We start from the raw sequence: 20884 nt of genomic DNA, 5'->3' as shown, positions 1-20884 counted from the left end.
AGCACCACACCTCCTGTGCAACTCTAAACTGGTAACCTGTAAAGACGTTTAAAGCGTCACCTGTGGAGAATTTTAAGCACTGTAGTTTGCTGCCATTCCACGGGCAGATGCAATTTTAAAGCGTGACATCTTAGGTAACTATTTACTCGTGTAACATCATCTTTCACTTTATACAAAAAAAATGGGCTAAATTTAGTGTTTTTTTTGTTTGTTTTTTTAATTCATGAAAGTGTTTTTTTACCAAATAAATTGCGTTTGAAAAACCGATGCGCAAATACCATGTGACAAAAAATATTGCAACACCAACCATTTTATTCTATAGGGTCTCTGCTAAAAAAAAAACTGATATATATATATATAATATTTGGGGGTTCTAGGCAATATTCTAGCAAAAAAAAAGTAGATTTTTACATGTAGGGGCGAAGTAGTTATTAGGATTCTTTTTTTTAGGAACACTACATACCTCACTATCGGACGTATCTAAATCTTCATCCATGTCTCGATGTGGTGAATTCCCATCTGTTGCTCGTCCTTCTTCCTCCTCATCTGTTGGTACAGGACAGTCATGTTATACAGTTCACCCCCAATTTATTTTACTGACTGTCCACATGTACAAAACACATGGCTGCTATGAGTTAAAAGAACATAGGATTAAAGTATACCTGTTATGAGTATAAGGACTGCCACTGTTGACCGCTCATGATAGATAAGAGGCAACATCACTTTACCCCACTTTATCCCCTGCTGCAGCTACTGCCAAAATACCCTGTACTTCCAGAAATGGGGAAGCATGTGACCTCCTCCCATGATACAGTGCTGAGGCCTGCCAGCCAATCACTAGACCTGAGCACTGGCACATGGCCAAGAGGGTTATGTCACTGCTCCCTCTAAGCTTTAAAAGCAGCAGAGATAAGCCGGTATTAAAGTGTAAATAAACCTAACAATAAGCTTCTCTTAGGATCTGTTAAATATACAATTAAAAGTGTTTTGTTAGCTAGTAAAAAAAAAAAAAAAATCCAGTAAGCTTGAATAGCAATTTCACAACTTCTTAAATGTAGACAAGGTCAAAACAAAATGGGAACAAATGGTGAAAAATGCAATGTAAGGCTTTATGCACACCAGGTATTTGCTTTTCTCCTCTGAACACTGGCAGATTCCGATAAGCCACCCACCTGAAGACCCCGACAACTACAGCCCAGGGTGGTGGGGGGTGGCGCTGCTTTTTTTTTTTTTGGGGGGCTGGGTGGTGGGGTTGTGTGACTTACCAGTGCCCATCAATGCTGACCAGTAAACACACCTGCCTGACACTGACCTGTCTGACCTACATACACTGACCTGCCTGACCTACATACACTGACTTACATACACCGACCACTGACCTGCCTGACCTACATACACTGACCTACATACACTGACCTGCCTGACCTACATACACTGACTTACATACACCGACCACTGACCTGTCTGACCTACATACACTGACCTGCCTGACCTACATACACTGACTTACATACACCGACCACTGACCTGCCTGACCTACATACACTGACCTACATACACTGACCTGCTTGACCTACATACACTGACCACTGACCTGCCTTACCTACATACACTGACAATGACATACATACACACACTGTGTGCCTGACCTACCTCAGCTCAGCCGTGGTGTGCGGTCACAGCAGGCAGTCAGTCAGTCACTCGTCACCATCAGAGAGGAGCCGAGTCGAGGAGGAGAGGAGAAGAGAGCCGCCCGCCCGAGCGGGGATGTAGCGTTCCCGCCTTCTGGAGCCTGCAGGCTAAGATGGACGTCACGTCACACGTCCCGCGGTCCTGGCATTGACGCTGCAGGCTCCAGAAGGTGGGACCTGCAGCACTCGGCCACTTTCGGCCGCACTCGGCCGCTATGGCACTCAGCTACTTTCGCCCGCACTCGCAATCAGATCAGTCCCGGCGGCCGGCGCTCGGGGGTAACAATGGAATGCAGCATTCCATAGACTCAGGCTTTTCAGGGTCACATTCGGGGCTTCAGCCCCCCCTAGCCACCTCCTCCCTACGCCCCTGTGCTTTAGGATGGGGGTCGCAAAACACCCCCATGAATTGGGAATTTCTTCAAGAGAAACTATATATTTTTCTGTGCACCACCCTGTTCTTTCTAGCAACCCTAGAATGCTGAGCAGCCTACAGATACTTTTCATTGATTTGCAGAACTTTTTAAGCGGTCTTCCTTTAGTCACCTGATTCCCGATGTCTCTTGTTTCCCTTTCCTGGTCTTTTCATGATGGGAATCAACTCTCTGGTCACCTCTGTGCCCATGTTGTGTTTCTGAAAGAGAAGAACTTTATTTAAGAATTGGAATCATTTTTTTTACAGGTTATGTTTGCAACTGATTTTCCTAAAACTCCTGATGACAAAAGTTAGGAAAGACTTTTAAAATTAATTTAGCTTAAAAACTAGAATGTGGCAGGATTCTATATAACAGAGTGGAGCTTAAAGACATGGGGGAGCATTTCACATCCCTCGTGTGACAATGCTTCAGCCTGACTGGCCAAACCCCAAGGCCCTAACACTGTGATGTGGGGAGAGACAGTTGGGAGGCTACGAGGGAGCCTGGACAGGTAAGTCTACTTTGCTGTGGATGGGGTGGTGGTCGGGCTATCAACAGATATTGTTAATTTGCCCTGAATGGGCAGATGACAGCGTCCCTTTGGTATAATTATTTTTGACGGGGGTAACATCATTACTTTCTAAATGTACAATATGTTTTACTGGGTTGACCTCAGTTTTCTTTAAATATAAGTTGGATATTAGAAGACATACCCCGTTGCCTTCTGAATGCAAGTTCCATTTCACAGACTGATATCATCAGTATCCAGGTATACTGTAATTATTATGGGATAATGACTAATCTCCAATGTAAGTTCTGCTCTACAGAGTGACATTGCTACTTTCTGAATATAAGTTATGGTTTACATTGGAGGCAAAAAAAAAAAATTCAAGGCTTACTTCCTCTCCTTTCATATTTTTAGCCATTTAATGACCACTGAAAGGCATTCCACTGTCTCCTTGGAACTATGGTATACTGTATCTCAATGAATTTGAGGGTCATTAACAACTGTCTTAGTTCTGGAGTAGGGTGTATATGTAAAGTTCTTATTACAATGTCTTGAACCCCATGTTACTATTTTGCACTATATTGCCTCAATGTATGCTCAAAATCTCAATAAAAATTATTGAAGAGAAAAGCTAGGCCTGTTTGGCACGGGTTTCAGCTTGTAAAAGAGCAATGTGAACAGCAAGCTTTGTTGAAGCTATTAAAGTACCATTCAGCTCCGGTTTCTAAATGTTGAAAACAGATTCTAATGGTGATTGATGCTTTAACTCCCCTTTAATCCCCTCTTGTTCTGGGACAAGGTCATATGACGTCGCCCCAGTGTCTTTGCTCCTACACACCCGTGATCTCGGACACAGAGCGACCCCAATCTCGGTATAGAGATGATAATGCAGGTCTTTACCCTTGTGATCGGCTGTGTCCAATCACAGCCAATCAGATGTAAACAGGGAAGTGCCATTTATCGTCTCTCCTCGCCTCAAGCAATAAGCAGCATTTCCTCACAGGGGATACCTGTACAGGTTGAATCAGTGTCCTGATGATCAGAGCAGCCCCAGCAGTGCCCATCAGTGACACCAATCAGTGCCCATCAGTAATGTCATTTAGTGCTGCCTTTCAGTGCACATGAGTGCCTGCTCATTAGTGCCAACTATCAGTGCCCATCAGTGCTGCCTATCAGTGCCACCCATCAGTGCCGTCTATTTGTGCCACCTATCATTGCCCATAAGTGGCTATCAGTGCCCATCAGTGCCACCCATCATTGCTGCCTATCAGTGCTCATCAGTGCCGCATACCAGTGCCACCTATCAGTGCCCATCAGTGCTGTATAATACTGCCTCCTCATCAGTGCCACCTAATCATTGCCCTTTAGTGCCACCTCATCAGTGCCCATCAGTGCAACCTCATCAGCGCACATCAGTGAAGGAGAAAAATTACTTATTTACAAAATGTACTTTTTTTTTCAAACTTTTTTGTTTTTTTAGCAAAAAATACAAAAACCCAGCAGTGATTGAATACCACCAAAAAAATAACTATTTGTGTGAAAAAAAAATCGTTTGGGTACAGCGTTGCATGAATTGTCATTCAAAGTGTGACAGCGCTGAAAGATGAAAATTGGCCTGGGCAGGAAGGGGGTGAAAGTGCCCGGTATTGAAGCGGTTAAACAAGCTGCTAGCAGGCTTCATCACTTCTTGAAGCTTATTGAAAGACTGCTAGCAGCTTGCTTAAAGTGGCAACCAGCACTCCCATTATGATCTGTGTTCAACATTTAGAAACTTGAGTTGAATGGTACTTTAAACACTTCAACAAAGCTTTCTAAAAACTCTGCAAATGCTTTGTTAAAGCTTGTTGTTCACACCGCTCTTATATAAGCTGAAGCCCATGTGAAACAGGCCTTACATTTTATAGTTGTACCCACCATCAGGTCCTGCTCTGTGACTCTCTCGCGTTCACTATTAGCCACCAACATGAAATCTTCTGTGCGGACTCCATGTACATGATCGAATACTGATGCCCTGTTCGGAGGTGAATCATTATTTCTGGAAGATAGATTTGCCATATGGCTTTCATAATGGCCCTTTGGTTCTCTGCTGATATCACTCTGAGAGCTGTAGTACCCTTTCCTGGTATCAGACAGATCAAGTGGCTTATCTGTCATGACATCTTCTTCAGAATGGACTCTCTTCTCTGGCTCTGCACACTTTTCCTCTTTATGTGACCAATCCTTCCCTTCCTCCTGGCTGTCTTGATGTCTGTTATTCTTCCTATGTGTGCTTAAGGCTTGTATCAGCGACAGCTCCTTCTCAGCAGAGCTTTCCCTCAATAGATATTTAGGCACGTCCGTTGGTGAACTGGGTGATCTGAGTCCTTGGTTCTGCTTGGCTATTACATATTGAAGCTTGTCTCTTTGGTTGGTTAGACTCATTCTGTTTTTGTATCCTTGCTCCCTCATGTATAACATGGCACCCTGTAGCTCTGCCATTGCAGCTTTTTCCTCCCAGTCATCATCAGAACGCTTCCTCTCCACTGGCGACTCACGATTCTTGGCCATAACATATCCAACTGGCCCGTCACTGGGCATGCCGTGATTGCGCTGTGCAAGGCGCTTTTGTACGAAGTGGTGGCGCAGAAGGTTCAGTTGTTCTTCAGGGATGACATGTTTCAGAGCATCCAGAGGGGAAGGTGCTTCAGGCAAATCTGTTCTGTTTTCCTTTGGATGTCTGCAAATTAGACTAGATCAGTAAGAATGAAATGCTCTTTCCTAATTACTCAATAACTTCACAATCATGTGCCACTTTGTGTTGGTCTATCACATAAAATCCCAATAAAATAACATTTATGTTTTTGGTTGTAACATGACAAAATGTGGAAAATGTCAAGGGGTATGAATACTTTTATCAAGGCGCTGTATGTCCACCCTGATGCCACGTACACACGGCCGGACTTTCCGGAAGGAAAAGTCGGACGGAATCTTTTCAGCGGACATTCTGAACATGTGTGGGACTTTTTTTTTTTCGAAAATTCTGACGGACCTAGAAATAGATCATGTTTCAAATCTTTCCAATGGAATCAGCTCCTATCGGGAAAACCGCTTGTCTGTATGCTGTTCCGACGGACCAAACACGACGCATGCTCTGAAGCAAGTAGGAGACAGCAGCTATTGGCTGCTTGCTATTGAACTTCCTTTTTCTAGTCCCGTCGTACGTGTTGTACGTCACCGCGTTCTAGACGGTCGGACTTTGGTGTGATCGTGTATACGCAAGACTGTTTCAGCGGAACTCCACCAGAAAAACCTTCAGAGTTCACTCCGACGGAAAAACCGGTCATGTGTACGCGGCATAACAATAAACTTGGATAGGCTGGGCCCTTAATCTGCATTCCCAGGCCTAATTTTGAGTTGCAACTGCTGTGTATTTATAAAAAATACCTACAGTATAGGCAAAGGACAAGGAGACACATTTCTCATGAGGATACAGGAAACAATGAGCGGAGGCATGCAGTGAACACAAAGAAGGTAGATATCGCTTACACATCATTGGCAGAGCTGTGTCTGTGGATGGGTGACGATGTGCCGCTCTGTCCGCACTTAACTCCTGATCTCATTACAGCAATGGTTCCATGAAGCTGGTTGGAGATTCTCTGCTGGTTATGAGTGGTCAGAAGGATCTTCTGCACCCCAGACATAGTCTACAATAGAACAGACAAGGTTGAACCATATATCTTAAAGGATATTCTCAATAATTTCTTTAGGTGTGTTGGGTTGTGTACTTCCAAGATCTAGCAAGAGCAATTCACTCCACACTTCTAATCAGTTGACATTTCAGATAGCTGGAGGGGTTGGGAAGCACTGCAGAGGATCATAAATGCTATTAGATCCAGGTGGTTGAGCATTAGTCCTGCATGGTGCGCACACAGTAAAGTTTGACTCATTCTGCATTTTGTTTTGTGCTCCCCTTGGTGGGTAATGACTGATAAACTTCATAATCATTCATTCATAGGTGTAAAGCTCACCTTCAAACGAGGTGCCAGAGATAAATGTTGTGATACATCACGTACCAAGTCAATATGCCGAGTTTCATTGTTCATCATCTGGACGTTCTTGAGCACGGGTGACAAAGTTAGGACAGTAGGACTTGTTTCTGAAATGAGATAAATGGAATGTCAGCGACTGCATTTTTACAATGAATACAGTGACACAGACGCTGATGAACCCAGGGAAAAGCATCTGCGTTTGCCACAGCATCCAACCAGATTTCAACTGCCCTTTTTTCTAGCAAATCTCATCTCTGTGTGGCTCCAGACTCCATATTGGGGTTTAAATTAAAAGGCTAGGCTTATGGTTACAAAACCTTTGCTGAAGGGAAGGCACAGTTCTTCTGAACCCTCCCTTTCAACAGAGGTCACGTGACAATGCCCATGCCTTTGGATATGTGATCAGCACCAACAGGAACTTTGAGGAAAAATTTCTCTAGAAAAGTTAAAGAGTAATGCCGTGTACACACGAGCGGACTTTCCAGCAGAAATGGTCCGACGGAACTAATCCGTCGGACATTCCGATCGTGTGTGGGCTTCATCGGACCTTTTCTGACGAAAAATCTGACGGACCTTAGAAATAGAACATGTTTTAAATCTTTCCGTCGGACTCGACTATCGAAAAAAAACGTTCGTCTGTATGCTAGTCCGACTGACCGAAAACGACGCAAGGGCAGCTATTGGCTACTAGCTATTGAATTTCCTTTTCTAGTCCAGTCGTACGTCATCACGTTTGAAACGATCGGACTTTGGTGGGATCGTGTGTAGGCAAGTCCGTTTAGTCGGAACTCCGTTGAAAAGTCCTTCGGAGTTCAGTCCGACTAGAAGTCCGCTTGTATGTACACGGCATTACTCCACTTTTGTTGAGAAAAAAACATTCCCCTCTGGGTGATCTATGTACATTTCAGGGATTTTAACAAATTTTGTTGCAAATTCCTACCTTTTGTTATTCTCAAGAAATCCTTGTTTGTTGGTCTGTGTCCATGTTGTAAGGTAATCTAATGGGGGTAGTTTCCTAATTATCAACGAGCTGCTGCACCTGCAGGGCTCTAATGAGGAAAATTGTAGGGTCTGCATCCCTTTAGACGTGATTTCCTATTGGGATTATCTCACCAAAAATGATATTTTTGTTGCGGGGATGCCTGATACCTGACTTGTATCTTAGTGCAGACTTCTGGGAAAATCAGTGAGCCAATCACACAAGCAGGAAATTATGTTTCTGGGGGGGTGTTCTGTGTACACAGAACACCTCCAGGTAGCCATATTGCATTGCATTTTACATAAAATTGCAGCGCTGCAGATTGAAAAAGAAATATAATTTTTAATAACACTTAATTACAATATGACTTGTGTCATAACTGTATATGCTACATCATTTTATTTTTTATTTGCAATTTTTTTTTATTTGCAATTTTTTTTATTTGCAATTTTTTTCACATGAAAGTGGAGTTACCCTTTAAGTATTCCTGCCCTTCTATTACTTTTCATTTATCTATTCCAGCAATATTGTTACATTAAAAAAAAGGTCTTCTTTCCAGTAAATCGCTCATGAAAGAAATATAAAGGTCGTTGATTACTAACGTCCTTCTGAAAATGCTAGTTGCCTGGCTATGAAGCTGATGCACCAACGTTAGTACTTTCTGAATCACTAATCAAGTGTGCATATTAGAAAAGTTGGAGGTAAGTCCTTATCTACATAGCTGTTCATTGATCCAAATTAATTAAGCAAGAGGATGAATATTACAACTGGGTAACCAGCATTTTCAGAAGCAAAGGTCACCAATGGCAGCCTCCATGTTTGTCCCACAGCAGGGATTACTTTTAAATCAGTGTGCTCCCTCTAGTGGCTACTATTTGTTGTTGATGACAGAGTAATCATACCTTGAACCAGCTATGATGAGAATGCATATAATGCTACTCAAGTCACACTTAGGGAGGCCCTATGCAGGGTATAACTGACCTTCTGAAGCTTTGTGATCAGAAACATTTTCTTGGGCCTCGCCATCTTTACTTGTCTGGGTTATGTGTTGTTCTGGGTTGTTTTTGGGGTTGGCAGCAGGGACCTCTGAGTGCGGTGATTGTGACGTGGCATTACTTTCAGGGCTATGGCTTCTAGATCTGTTCTTCTCACTGCAAACAAGCACAAGCCATGTGTATTATGAGAGTTTCAGCACACTCTGGTCAGAGTGACATGAGAGCTATAGAAGGAAACCCAAAGAAGAGAGACAGAATGTCGATTCCTACAAATGGCCGCAACCATCCTGAAATAATGAGCATCTATCACTTACTCTAAACGCCTGTGTTTTCTCAGCTCCTCAAGAAGAGACTTGTTTTCTTCCTTTAACAAATTAAATTGATTGGCTGAAATAAAAGCAAATGAAAGTGTGTTAAAGAACTCCAGGCAAACAGCTAAATCCAGAGATGCAATAAATACATGAAAGCTGTTTTACCCGGTAAGATTATTATTTTTGTCACATAGCACAGCCAACCTGGTGACCTGACTTTTCTCTGCTGTAGTTAAGCTTTACAGCTTGGTCACCTTCCTGCCCCCAACCTGTGTTTGGATAATGAAGACGCATATAGACACCCAGATATCGGGAGACGACACGCGTAGGGTGGGGCTTGTCTGGATGTGATGACAGCAAGCATGCCAAGGTCTGTGCTCACACCCAGGTCATTGCCACTGGAGCCACCATGGCTTTAAAGAGAATACTCCTGTATCTTAGTGTCGGTGGCAACACACTTCTTTGTAAGTGCATTGTTGTGGATTTTATCAATAAATGTCAAAGTTTGCACATGATAGAGATCTCTCTTTATCTTTTTATCTGTTTTGGATGAGCAGTACAAGCAGGTACTGGTATTACCGATCAGGGAGTGAAAGCTTCCTCTGGAGATAGCAGGTTAAAAAGTGGGGTTCCTGTACTTAAACAAATAACTAAAGCACTATTATACTGGGGCTTGTGCCGCCAGTGTTAAACCTCTGGTGAGTTATTAGATTGTCTAATGGTGGTAAGTACATCACATTAATAGAGTTTTTTCACACACATGCATGGGACATTTGGAGGTGTAATTTGATGCACTGGACACTTCACTTCCCAGCAATACAATTGCTGAATTTTATAGCAGCAGTAAAGAGCTTCCAGTGGCAGCCAGTGGTATTTATTTGGGGGGGGGGGGGGGGCGGCAAACAGTGCAAAGCCAGCCACACCCCTTTGGATGGGTCACCCCCATCATCCCCCCCGGTCGGTCACCCGGCTGCAACACTTACCCTTACTTCCCTCCGGGCGACCGGCTTTCCCTGTGTCTCCTCTCCTCGCGTCTCCTCTCTTCTCCTCCCAGGGTCCAGCATAGCTTCTCCTTGGGCTTCCCTTTGGGTGGCCGGCTAGCTTCCTGTGCGTCTACTCTCCTCGCGTCTTCTTTCGGCCATTTGGGAAATGGGTCTCTGACCCACTTCCTGATTGGCTGGGAGGAGAATTAGTGTAGGACAATAGCGAATACTGGGTGGGCTCGGAGCGCAGTGCACTCTATTTTAAAGCCTATTAGAGCCTCTAGCTCTAATCACGTGCTTCCAAAAAAAAAACACTCCCCCCATTGGAATCCATGCATCCGGCACCCTGCATGTAGATTAGTGGGCCGGACGCATGTATGGGGGGGCGGCGCCCATGAGTCCCTTATGGACGGGCCGCCACTGAGAGCTTCCATGGAGTCATCGGGAGACATTCTTCCTTCAGAGTCTGGAATTTAATGCAAAAACAGGGAATAAAGAAATCTTGTGACACAGAGTTATTCTCCTGTGATCACAACACTCCTTTGGCCCCTTTCACACTGGGGCGGTGGGGGCGTCGGCGGTAAAGCAGCGCTATTTTTAGCGCTGTTTTACCGTCGTTTTTGCGGCGGTATTCGGCCGCTAGCGGTGCGGTTTTAACCCCCGCTGGCGGCTGAAAAAGGGTTAAAACTGCTCGCATAGTGCCGCTATAGCCGCGGTATTGCTGCGGTATGGCCGCGCTGCCCCATTGATTTCAATGGGCAGGAGCGGTTTAGGAGCGGTGAATACACCGCTCCTTCACCGCTCCAAAGATGCGGCTTGCAGGAGTTTTTTTCTTCTCCTGCCAGTGCACCGCTTCGGTGTGAAAGCCCTCGGGCTTTCACACTGAACAAACAGTAGAGGCTGTTTTGGGTCGGTTTGCAGCCGGTAATTTTAGCCCAATAACGCCTGCAAACCGCCCCAGTGTGAAAGGGGTCTTAGTGTAAGATATCACTGTACTTTTATTATAGTGCTCCACACAAGACTTCTGTACGCACTGCAGCTGGCCATAAATGGATCAAAATTTCCGGTCCCTTCTGAACCCGCCGAATTTTGACTATCTACAAATCATCTTCTATTTAACCACCTTTTTTGATTTTTCTTGCTCGATCTGTGTATTTTAACGGTTGGGAAGTCCCTCCACTGTCAGAGCACAAAGTCAATTCACATGCGATATGAAGGTCACATGACTCATCTATTGGAAATATCGCATGAGATAATAAAAGAGTCAATTCATCAAAGTAAAATATTGTATGTGAGGTAAATACCACACATTTGTTAAAATAGTGAGGTAACTACCACAAAAAAACATTAGATAAATCATTGAAGTCAATTCACTAATAAACACACACATTTGTTATTTATCACCTGGTGTTTGCTGGCGGTATTTTAGAAAAGTACAAAATAACAATTACAACTATACAATGTATCAGTTTGAAAAATGTTCTCCTCTGAGCTCAGGAATGAAAATAAATTGCAACATTTCATCAGAGGGAGACTGTTTTGTGAATGAATGCACTCTACAATGTTTTGATAGTTTCACAATATTGCTGTGTGCCTTCTGGTGCAGCGTTAGCCTGCAAAAAAAAAAAAAAAAGCGAAACAAACCACCAAAAATAACTCAAAATTTAGGTGCTAAATGACGCAAAACATAAATATTTAACGCATTTGTAAAATAATGTATGTTTTTTTGTGAATTGACTACTTTTGAGATAAAAAAGGCTGAGTTATTTTAACTCAAAAAAATTAATACAGTATATATCTCTTAGCGAATTGACCCCAAAGTGGGTTGGATTCCCCCATCCACATCAAATGTGGAAGGGGGAATCGGGTCAATTTTTTTTTTTTGTTCAACCCGCTGGTTGAATGAAAAAACTGACTCATCTATGGCCAGCGAATGAAGAAAACTGACTCATCTATGGCCAGTGAATGAAGAAAACGGACTCATCCATGGTCGACGAATGAAGAAAACTGACTCATCTATGGCCAGCGTATGAAGAAAACTGACTCATCTATGGCCAGCGTATGAAGAAAACTGACTAATCTATCACCAGGGAATGAAGAAAACTGGCGCATCTATGACCAGTGAATGAAGAAAACTGATGCACCTTTGGCCAGCGAATGAAGAAAACTGACTTATCTATGGCCAGGAAATGAAGAAAACTGACTGATCTATGGCCAGCGAATGAAGAAAACTGACTCATCTATCACTAGGGAATGAAGAAAACTGACTCATCTATGGCCAGTGAATGAAGAAAACGGACTCATCTATGGCCAGCGAATGTAGAAAACTGATTCATCTATGGCCAGTGAATGAAGAAAACGGACTCATCTATGGCCAGTGAATGAAGAAAACTGACTCATCTACGGCCAGTGAATGAAGAAAACTGACTCATCTATGGCCAGTGAATGAAGAAAACTGACTCATCTATGGCCAGTGAATGAAGAAAACTGACTCATCTACGGCCAGTGAATGAAGAAAACTGACTCATCTATGACCAATGAATGAAGAAAACTGACTCATCTATGGCCAGCGAATGTAGAAAACGGATTCATCTATGACCAGCTTTGGACTTGGGCCTCACTTACCAAAGTGTATCAAACAGGAATTCAGGGTAACAAATCAGATGTTGTTTTCAAATTCCTAACTTCCTAAAAAATCAGATATGGAACCTAACTGGCTAGGATAGGCAATGCCATTTTCCTTCCCACTGTTTTTTGTCAGTGATGACCAAAGGACTTAAGGTGTTTTGAGGAAATTCTGAAGTGTTTCAGTTATAGGTTTATAGTGATTGAATTTATAGTCATAAGGTTAATGCTTTAACAACTATCATGTGACTCTGTTCAAGTATTCTGTTCATGTCACATTCATTTAGTGATTTGTGGTCCATACTGCACAGTGTCTAAATTCAATGGCTCAGTAGTAAAGTGTCTCTAGGTTCCACCCTAAAGGGTCAGCCCTTTCAAAATAAACATTTGGTAGATACTAGAGAGATAAACCTCCTATCTCTTGACTTTTCTATGTCTTGGGAACTCTACTGGGGAGATTTCTGTCTTGGGTCCCCTGGTCTGCCCACTCCACGTGACCATTATGAGGGGATCCCACCATCCCTGCTGGATTTTTATTGTTTTTATATTTTGGAGAATGTAACAGGTGGCGCTGGAGTGAGTGGGAACACTTCAAACTCCCATGTGCACAGGAACACAATCGGGATTTATGGCAGGGAGATTTCACTGTTAGAGTAAAGACATATAAGAAAACAATGGCTGTCAAAAATGACCAAATTCCAGCTATTACTAAAACAGCCCATTTGGGTGGACTGACACTTTAAAATGATGGTAACTGTGTCAGTGGGGTACTCAGGGCCCTGTGGGGATACTGTGGCCCTGTGAGTATACTTACTGAGAGAGGAAATCTGCTGCAGATTGTGGAAGTGACAGTTCTCATATTCTTGCTGCTTCTTCTTGGCCAGTTCTTGGGTCACCGTACACCTGTCACACAGTCCGGCTCTCAACCTAAACAACAAAACAAAAGGAACCATAATTAACTAACTTGCCATGAATAATATTTAAAGCGGAACTAAAGGCAAAAAGTTCAGAAATGTGAACAGACAGGCTTTTTCTTGCAGAGGAGACATGAATGGTCTCCTTCAAAATACAATACAATTACCAACCTGATAGCAGGCCCCTCTAGAATTTACACTTAGCTGCTCATGTGCGGGAGTGACATCATCCCACGCCTGCCAATCAAAGCAGCCAAAGGCCAGCACCCTGAAGAAGCTGGGGAGGAGATGCCGACACTTGCAAGGGACCATGCAGGCATTGGACTGTTGGAGCATAGATTATTTGTGCCTTTAGTACTGCTTTAAGTGCATGTATAGCCAAAATGTTTATTTTTTTGTGAGAGTAAGGATTAGAATCTCTGTCTGGTTTTTATTGCTGTCTGTGTCCCTGGTAGGAAGAGTCACCCCTCTATTTGTCCTGGTGGATATTGTCACCAAAATACAAAGTGAGGGAAAATCCAAAATTTTACTGCTGTCACCTGAACATGAGCTGAGGGAAATACTACTAATGGCAGGAGTGTACCTACAGGAGTCGCAGGGGTCATATTTGCGACCCAGCCCCATGGTCCGGGGGCCCATGTGGTCCCCTGTACACCTGGATAGGAGGGGCGGCTGCATATAGAGGAATGGATCCCCTCCCTCTTACAGCCACTGAATACTTGCTTCTCCTCCTCACCCTCCTGCAGGCATTCAGCAGCTGCAGGAGGGAGGGGAATGGCTCCTCAATATGCCACCGCCCCTCCTATCCAGCTTCTTAATGCTCCACTTGGGCCCCCCTTTTCCCCTGGGGTGGCTGTCAGGATGGGGAGAGGGGAAGGGGCCAGTAAATCTGTAATTTACCAGCCCCTTTCTTGTCAGTGATCCGTACCGCACAGTAAACTGTGTTTACTATGTTTCTATTTGTGAATGAACGGGAAGCTCTGTACAGTGTTATTCCTGTCCATTCATTCTGTACAGCTGAGGCTCCAGAGATGGAGATTGAGGGCTGTGTCCTCAGTCTCCTTTCTCTGTCTCAAAGGTGAAACATCAGAGGTCTGTTTAGACCCCTGATATATCACCAAAGCCCCCCAACGGGGCTCCTAAAAATTGTAAAACATAGTAAAAAACAATATCGTAAAAAACAAAACAAAAAAAAAATAAAATGGTAAAAATAAATAAAAAAAATAAAATAATAAAAGTAAAGACTACTGACACCAGTGGCGGAACTACCAGGGTCGCAAAATTTGCGTTCGGACTCGGGGGGGGAGGGTCCTGGACGGGGGTCAGGGAGGCCCTTCAAGGTTTCTTGCACCGTGGCCCCGAAGGTTCTAGTTACGTCTCTGACTAATGGGGATAACTTTTTCAGTGACAACTGTGTAGGAGGCTGATTTGCTTATTTGGAGACATTTTCTTTCACTCTCTGTTGCATCACTAAGAAAGGAAGTGAAGAGGAATCTCCCCAATGGAACACTGACAGCAAAAATATACTGACCCTTTCCTATGTTATTCAAAAGAAGAAAAAACACTTAAGGAGGAAGCTCTGCTCTGTAGTATTTGTTGAATACCTGGGGAATGGGTAATGTTTCTGGAACAATAGAGATGAGCTTTGCTTGGTGGAGTTCTTATTAAACACATCTATTTTTATTAATGAAAACCTGTACTGAAAGTTCTAAGATCGAACTGAGTGTTATGAACCCAAACAACTCCTGATACATCTAGCTAATTTTCTCTTCATTCCTGGGGTGACATGAAATGTAGGCAAGACCCGAATCAGACACAGTTCTCACCTGTTCTCAAGAACTTTAATGTTTTCATTGAGGATTTTGTGCTGCTCCCGCAGTATGTGATTCTTGGAGAACAGCTCCTCAAGCCTCTGGGTGTCCCTAAAGGTATAGAGAGAAGACAAAAAGATATGACATTGGGAACAGCTAAAACATTTTCCACCTATACAAGTAAAGCCTCATACACACGATTGGATTGTTGGCCAACAAAACCGTGGACTTTTGTCCGAAGGGCATTGGCCCAAACTTGTCTTGCATACAAACGTCAGCCAACAAATACAAACGTAGTGACGTACTACGTTGTTTTTCAGCTCTTTAGCGCCACCCTTTGGGCTCCTTCTGCTAACTTCATGTTAGTAGAAGTTTGGTGAGCGTTGATTCGCACTTTTCATTTTGCGCTTTTCATTTTGCGCTGTTCAGTTCGTTTCTGAATGGCTGTTCGTCAACCAGACATGTTGCAGAATCGGAGGAGATGACGTGTTATTTATTATTGGCCTTGGAGTTATTGCTTTGACATTATTTTTTTGGTTGAATAATAATGATTTGATTTGGTATAGTTTCTATATTTTTAGATATATAGAATGCACTTTTTGGTTAAGTTCTACTGGCAAATGGCATGTCTAATTTTTTTTTTTTTTTTTTTTAATGCACAATAAAAACAATTGTGTAGAATAAAACTTAGCTATGTGTTTTACTTCAAATGACAGTTTGGGAGTAGGGAGTTACATTTAAAAAAATACAATGTAAAATTAACAAGGGACACCAACATGGTTGTATCTTTGATCTTAAAAACTACGGGATAATGGTGTTGTGGTAAAAAAAAAAGCATAATAATATTATTCTTGATATCACTAGAAAAAAAAAGCATTTGAAAATTTGTTTGCAATAACTCCATCAGTATCACCAGCAAAGCAGCTTCATTATTATCCCATTAAAGAAGAAGAGAATTGTGCGCTGTATTTCGAGATTTCATAATTTGCCACGTCACGAATGTTAATTCTCCATTACGAACGCTAGTTTACAAAACCGACCGCTTCTGGCTCGTCCTTGCTCCCGAGCATGCGTGTTTGTACTTTGGACTTTTGTCCGACAGACTTGTGTACACACGCTTGAAAAATCCGACAACAGACATTTGTACGCGGAAAATTTTAAAACCTGCCATCCAACATTTGTCCACGGAAAGTCCGACAACAATTGTCCGATGGAGCGTACACACGGTCGGATTTTCCGCCAACAGCCTGTCATCACACATTTCTTGACGGAAAATCTGATCGTGTGTACGGAGCTTAAAAGTGTCAACAGATATTGTTCTCAATGCAGGAGGAATGGTTATTAGTGGTAGGAAATGCTGATTAGACATTAGGCCGCCAACTATTTCTTTCAGCTTACACTGGCATCCATGTGCATTTTTCTACCTTGTACAGTATATTGTGAACCACTGCTACAACTTCTACAGCAGAAAAATGGATGGCGGACAAATCATTCCACACCATTCTATCTTTGAATTTTACATACTCCTCTGTAGATTAAGCAGTCCTGTCAAACATGCTTCTTGGTGAGCCCGCTGCTTCTCACGACCTGATCAAGGTAAATGTATTATCTGCCAGATGGATTTAGCAAAAAGACAGCAAGTTGTAGAAGACCAATGAAACAGCTGGCTTCAGCTCTGAGGGTTGTGACTCCTAAATCAGTTTAAAGGATTAGTTCACCTTTACCAAAAAAGTGCCTGTGCAGGTAAGGGGCGCCTTTAAATTGTGATGTTTACTTTTTTAAAACGTTCTGCACTTGCAAGCTTTCCCCTCCAGCATGGGCACCAGGCCGCTCTGTTCTAATAGCAGAATATAACTTCCTGCGCTCAGGAGTGGTGCTCTAGTTTAACCCTTTCATGCCTAAGCCTATTTCTGACATTTGTTGCTTACAAGTTAAAATCCATATTTTTTGCTAGAAAATTACTCAGAACCCACCAAACATTATATACAGTATCTCACAAAAGTGAGTACACCCCTCACATTTTTGTAAATATTTTATTATATCTTTTCATGTTACAACACTGAAATTACACAAGAAATTACACTTTGCTACAATGTGGCAACCTGTGAAGCTCTGGTGAACTCCATGCCAAGAGGGTTAAGGCAGTGCTGGAAAATAATAGTGGCCACACAAAATATTGACACTTTGGGCTCAATTTGTACATTTTCACTTAGGGGTGTACTCACTTTTGTTGCCAGCGGTTTAGACATTATTGGCTGTGTCCTGTGTGTTGAATTATTTTGAGGGGACAGCAAATTTACACTGTTATACAAGCTGTACACTCACTACTTTACATTGTAGCAAAGTGTCATTTCTTCAGTGTTGTCACATGAAAAGATAGAATAAAATATTTACAAAAATGTGAGCGGTGTACTCACTTTTGTGAGATACTGTATATATATATATATATATATATATATATATATATATATTTAGCAGAGACCCTAGAGAATAAACTGGTGAATGTTGCAATATTTTATGTCACGCAGTATTTGCACAGCGGCCTTTCAAACGCAATTTTTTGGGAAAAAAAGACACTTTCATGAATTAAAAAAAAAACTAAACAGTAAAGTTAGCCCAATTTTTTTGTATAATGTGAAAGAAGATGTTACGTCGAGTAAATATATACCGAACATGTCATGCTTTGAAATTGCGCACACTCGTGGAATGGCGACAAACTATGGTACCTTAAAATCTCCATAGGCGCCGCTTTAAAAAAAATGTAACGGTTACTAAGTTAGAGTTACAGAGAAGGTCTTTTGCTAGAATTATTGCTCTCACTCTGACGATCACGAAAAAACCTCCTATGTGTGATTTGAACACCATTTACATATGCGGGCACGACTTACATATGCGTTTTCTTTGCTGTGCAAGCACGCGGGGGGCAGGGGCGCTTTAAAAAAAATTTTTTTTTCTTATTTATTTATTTATTTTTACATTGTCCCTTTAAAAAAAACAAATTCTGATCACTCTTATTGCTGTCACACGGAATGTAAACATCCCTTGTGACAGTAATAAGTGGTGACAGGTACTTCTTATAGAGGGATCAGGAGTCTAAAAGACCCCAAATCCCTCTTTGCACTTCAAAGTATTCAGATCGCCAAAAACGGTAACTCTGAATACTGTCATTTTTTTTTAAAATCGGCACCATTGGCAGCTAAGTAAACCGGAAGTGACGTTGTGACGTCGCTTCCGTGTTTTTACATAAGGGGACTCCAGCCTCACGGGAGGCCATTGAAGAGCGGCGGAAGGCGACAGGAGGAGGAATGTCCCCTCCCACTCTTTTATAATAACAGCCAAGCGGCTTTTAGCCGCATCGGTTGTTATCACCAAAGAGCCAATCGCCCGTTTTAAAAAATAGTATCGAGGTGATGACATGTTCCTTTTTTTGGTTTGTGAATATAATCACCTATTTCCCCTTTCTTAATAAACCATGTGTAAAGATAATGCACTGGGCTGGTGCGCTCTGTTCTTTTGTATGCTCTGTTCTAATAATCAAAGCTATCCCTACCTACCTACTTTATTCATGTGGTACCCTTTAGACCTCATACACACTATTAGATTTTCTGCAGATTTTTGTCTTCAGATTTACCAAAACCATGTAGTGCAAGGGCCTGCCTGATTGCATACAAATTGAAACTCTTAAGGTTTGACCTCATATTATATGGTTTTGGTAAATCTGAAGACAAAAATCTGCAGAAAATCCAATAGTGTGTGTGGGGCTTTAAGTAGAAGATCAGAATCTCAGCACACCCTCTGGCCCCTAGATGGCTCTAGGACCCCATACACACTATTAGATTTTCTGCAGATTTTTGTCTTCAGATTTACCAAAACCATATAATATGAGGTCAAACCTTAAGAGTTTCAATTTGTATGCAATCAGGCAGGCCCTTGCACTACATGGTTTTGGTAAATCTGAAGACAAAAATCTGCAGAAAATCTAATAGTGTATATGGGGCTTTAAACTCTACTGGTGAACAAGGTACTGTGCTTTATGTGTGCATGTTGAGGAGGAGGCAAATGTAATGTCAAGAACTTGCAAATAGAGTTTCCACCTGTCCGGGATTCACCCGGACAGTCCGGTTTTTGAATCATGTGTCCGGGTTTCAGTCCACCTGAAACCCGGACACATTATTCAGACAGGAGTGTGACTCAGAAAGGGGCCTGACAGGAGGGTAAGGGGGCACTATTCGACCGGTATTACTATTTTCTTTGGAGTGCCCAAAGGTCTCCCAGGTCTGTTATAGTCCTGTAGTGTATATTAAAAAAAAAATTGCTGTGTGCTGCTAAAGTGTTCGGGTTTGGCTTGAAGAAAAAGTGGCAACCCTACTTGCAAACCAGAGCGTTGCTTCAGGAGTCACAACATGAGCTATCACTGAGAATATTGCTGTAGATAGAAGTAACTAACTATTCCGCATTTGTCATTGGAATGAATAACAAAACCGTGGGGTTGGGCTGTGACCCCTCTGTTCTGCAATTATTATTATTATAGCCCAGGACCAGCACTGCTCTATGAACAGCTGAGATTTATAGCATGATTAGTGCTGTCAATTACCAATGACTCTCACATTGAATGTTTTAAATTATGTAATTAGAGTTTAAAAAGAACCATTTTGTGGAAGTAAAAGCAGGTAAACAGATTGTAAGTACATGCAGCAGAGAGCAGTATTGTTGTTTATTACTACAATGACCATCTGTCATCTTGTTTAACTTGCACTCACCTGCATCTCTCCACTGTCAACTCTGAAAGCTTTGCCTGCATTCCTGCAAAAAAAACACAGAAAGTCCATTAACTCGTCCTTCATCTCCAAGTGCTAGGGTCCTGGTGCTAAAAACCGATGTGTAAGATTTGCAGCTTATCTGAGAATGTACAAACCAAAGGCTTTAAAAAACATAATGCATGCTTCAGTCACGGCTCTACTTAGTGCTGGTACTGAAGGGGTACAGCTCTAGGATGTATTATACTAGAGAAGGTTTGCAAGTTAAGATTATCTTGCTAGTACCCATAAAAGACAGACTTATTATTATTCACAATTTCAATTAGTTTCAGTATAAATCACACAAATAGGAAACATGAAGGGAACACAAAGACACTGAATTTCAAAAGAGCCAACTTCCCTAAACTACAAACCTTGCTAAAAGGCATAAATTGGGATAAAATATTAGGAACAAAGAATACGGAGGAGAGATGGGTTTGCTTTAAGAGCATATTAAATAAGGGCATTAGCCAATGTATCCCATTGGGTAATAAATTTAAAAGAGCGAACAAACATCCTGGATGGCTTAACTCCAATGTAAAAATGCATATAAAAGCAAAGGAGAAGGCCTTCAAAAAATACACGGTTGAGGGATCATCCTCAGCATTCAGACTTTATAAAGAATGCAATAAGAAATGTAAGGGTGCAATTAGGACGGCTAAGATAGAACATGAAAGACACATAGCGGAGGAGAGCAAAAAAAATCCCAAGAAATTCTTTAAGTATGTAAACAGTAAAAAAGGGAGGACAGACCATATTGGCCCCATAAAGAATGAGGAAGGACATCTGGTTACAAAGGATGGGGAGATGGCAAAGGTATTGAATTT

The 20884-nt window shown here is 42.2% G+C and overlaps 1 protein-coding gene across 3 annotated transcripts in view; it reads right to left on the bottom strand.

Annotated features, from left to right (window-relative positions):
- The window catches only part of RBBP8NL (RBBP8 N-terminal like), a 70812-nt gene that overhangs the window by 6714 nt on the left and 43214 nt on the right, over nt 1-20884 (bottom strand). For 2 of the 3 annotated variants that reach the window (XM_073607504.1, XM_073607505.1), the window contains exons 3-12: nt 20022-20064; nt 15277-15372; nt 13351-13463; nt 8932-9004; nt 8604-8773; nt 6623-6750; nt 6141-6298; nt 4530-5331; nt 2238-2325; nt 464-546 (exon numbers count right to left, since the gene is read on the bottom strand). In XM_073607504.1, the coding sequence (XP_073463605.1) occupies nt 464-546; nt 2238-2325; nt 4530-5331; nt 6141-6298; nt 6623-6750; nt 8604-8773; nt 8932-9004; nt 13351-13463; nt 15277-15372; nt 20022-20064 (1754 nt within the window). The remainder of the gene's footprint in view (nt 1-463; nt 547-2237; nt 2326-4529; nt 5332-6140; nt 6299-6622; nt 6751-8603; nt 8774-8931; nt 9005-13350; nt 13464-15276; nt 15373-20021; nt 20065-20884) is intronic. The other variant, XM_073607506.1, reaches the window with a different exon arrangement.

Source organism: Aquarana catesbeiana, linkage group LG12, assembly GCF_042186555.1.
Source record: "Aquarana catesbeiana isolate 2022-GZ linkage group LG12, ASM4218655v1, whole genome shotgun sequence".
Taxonomy (NCBI): Eukaryota; Metazoa; Chordata; class Amphibia; order Anura; family Ranidae; genus Aquarana; species Aquarana catesbeiana.
The sequence above is the reverse complement of the archived record's forward strand: the minus strand, read 5'-3'. Positions and strand labels throughout refer to the sequence as shown.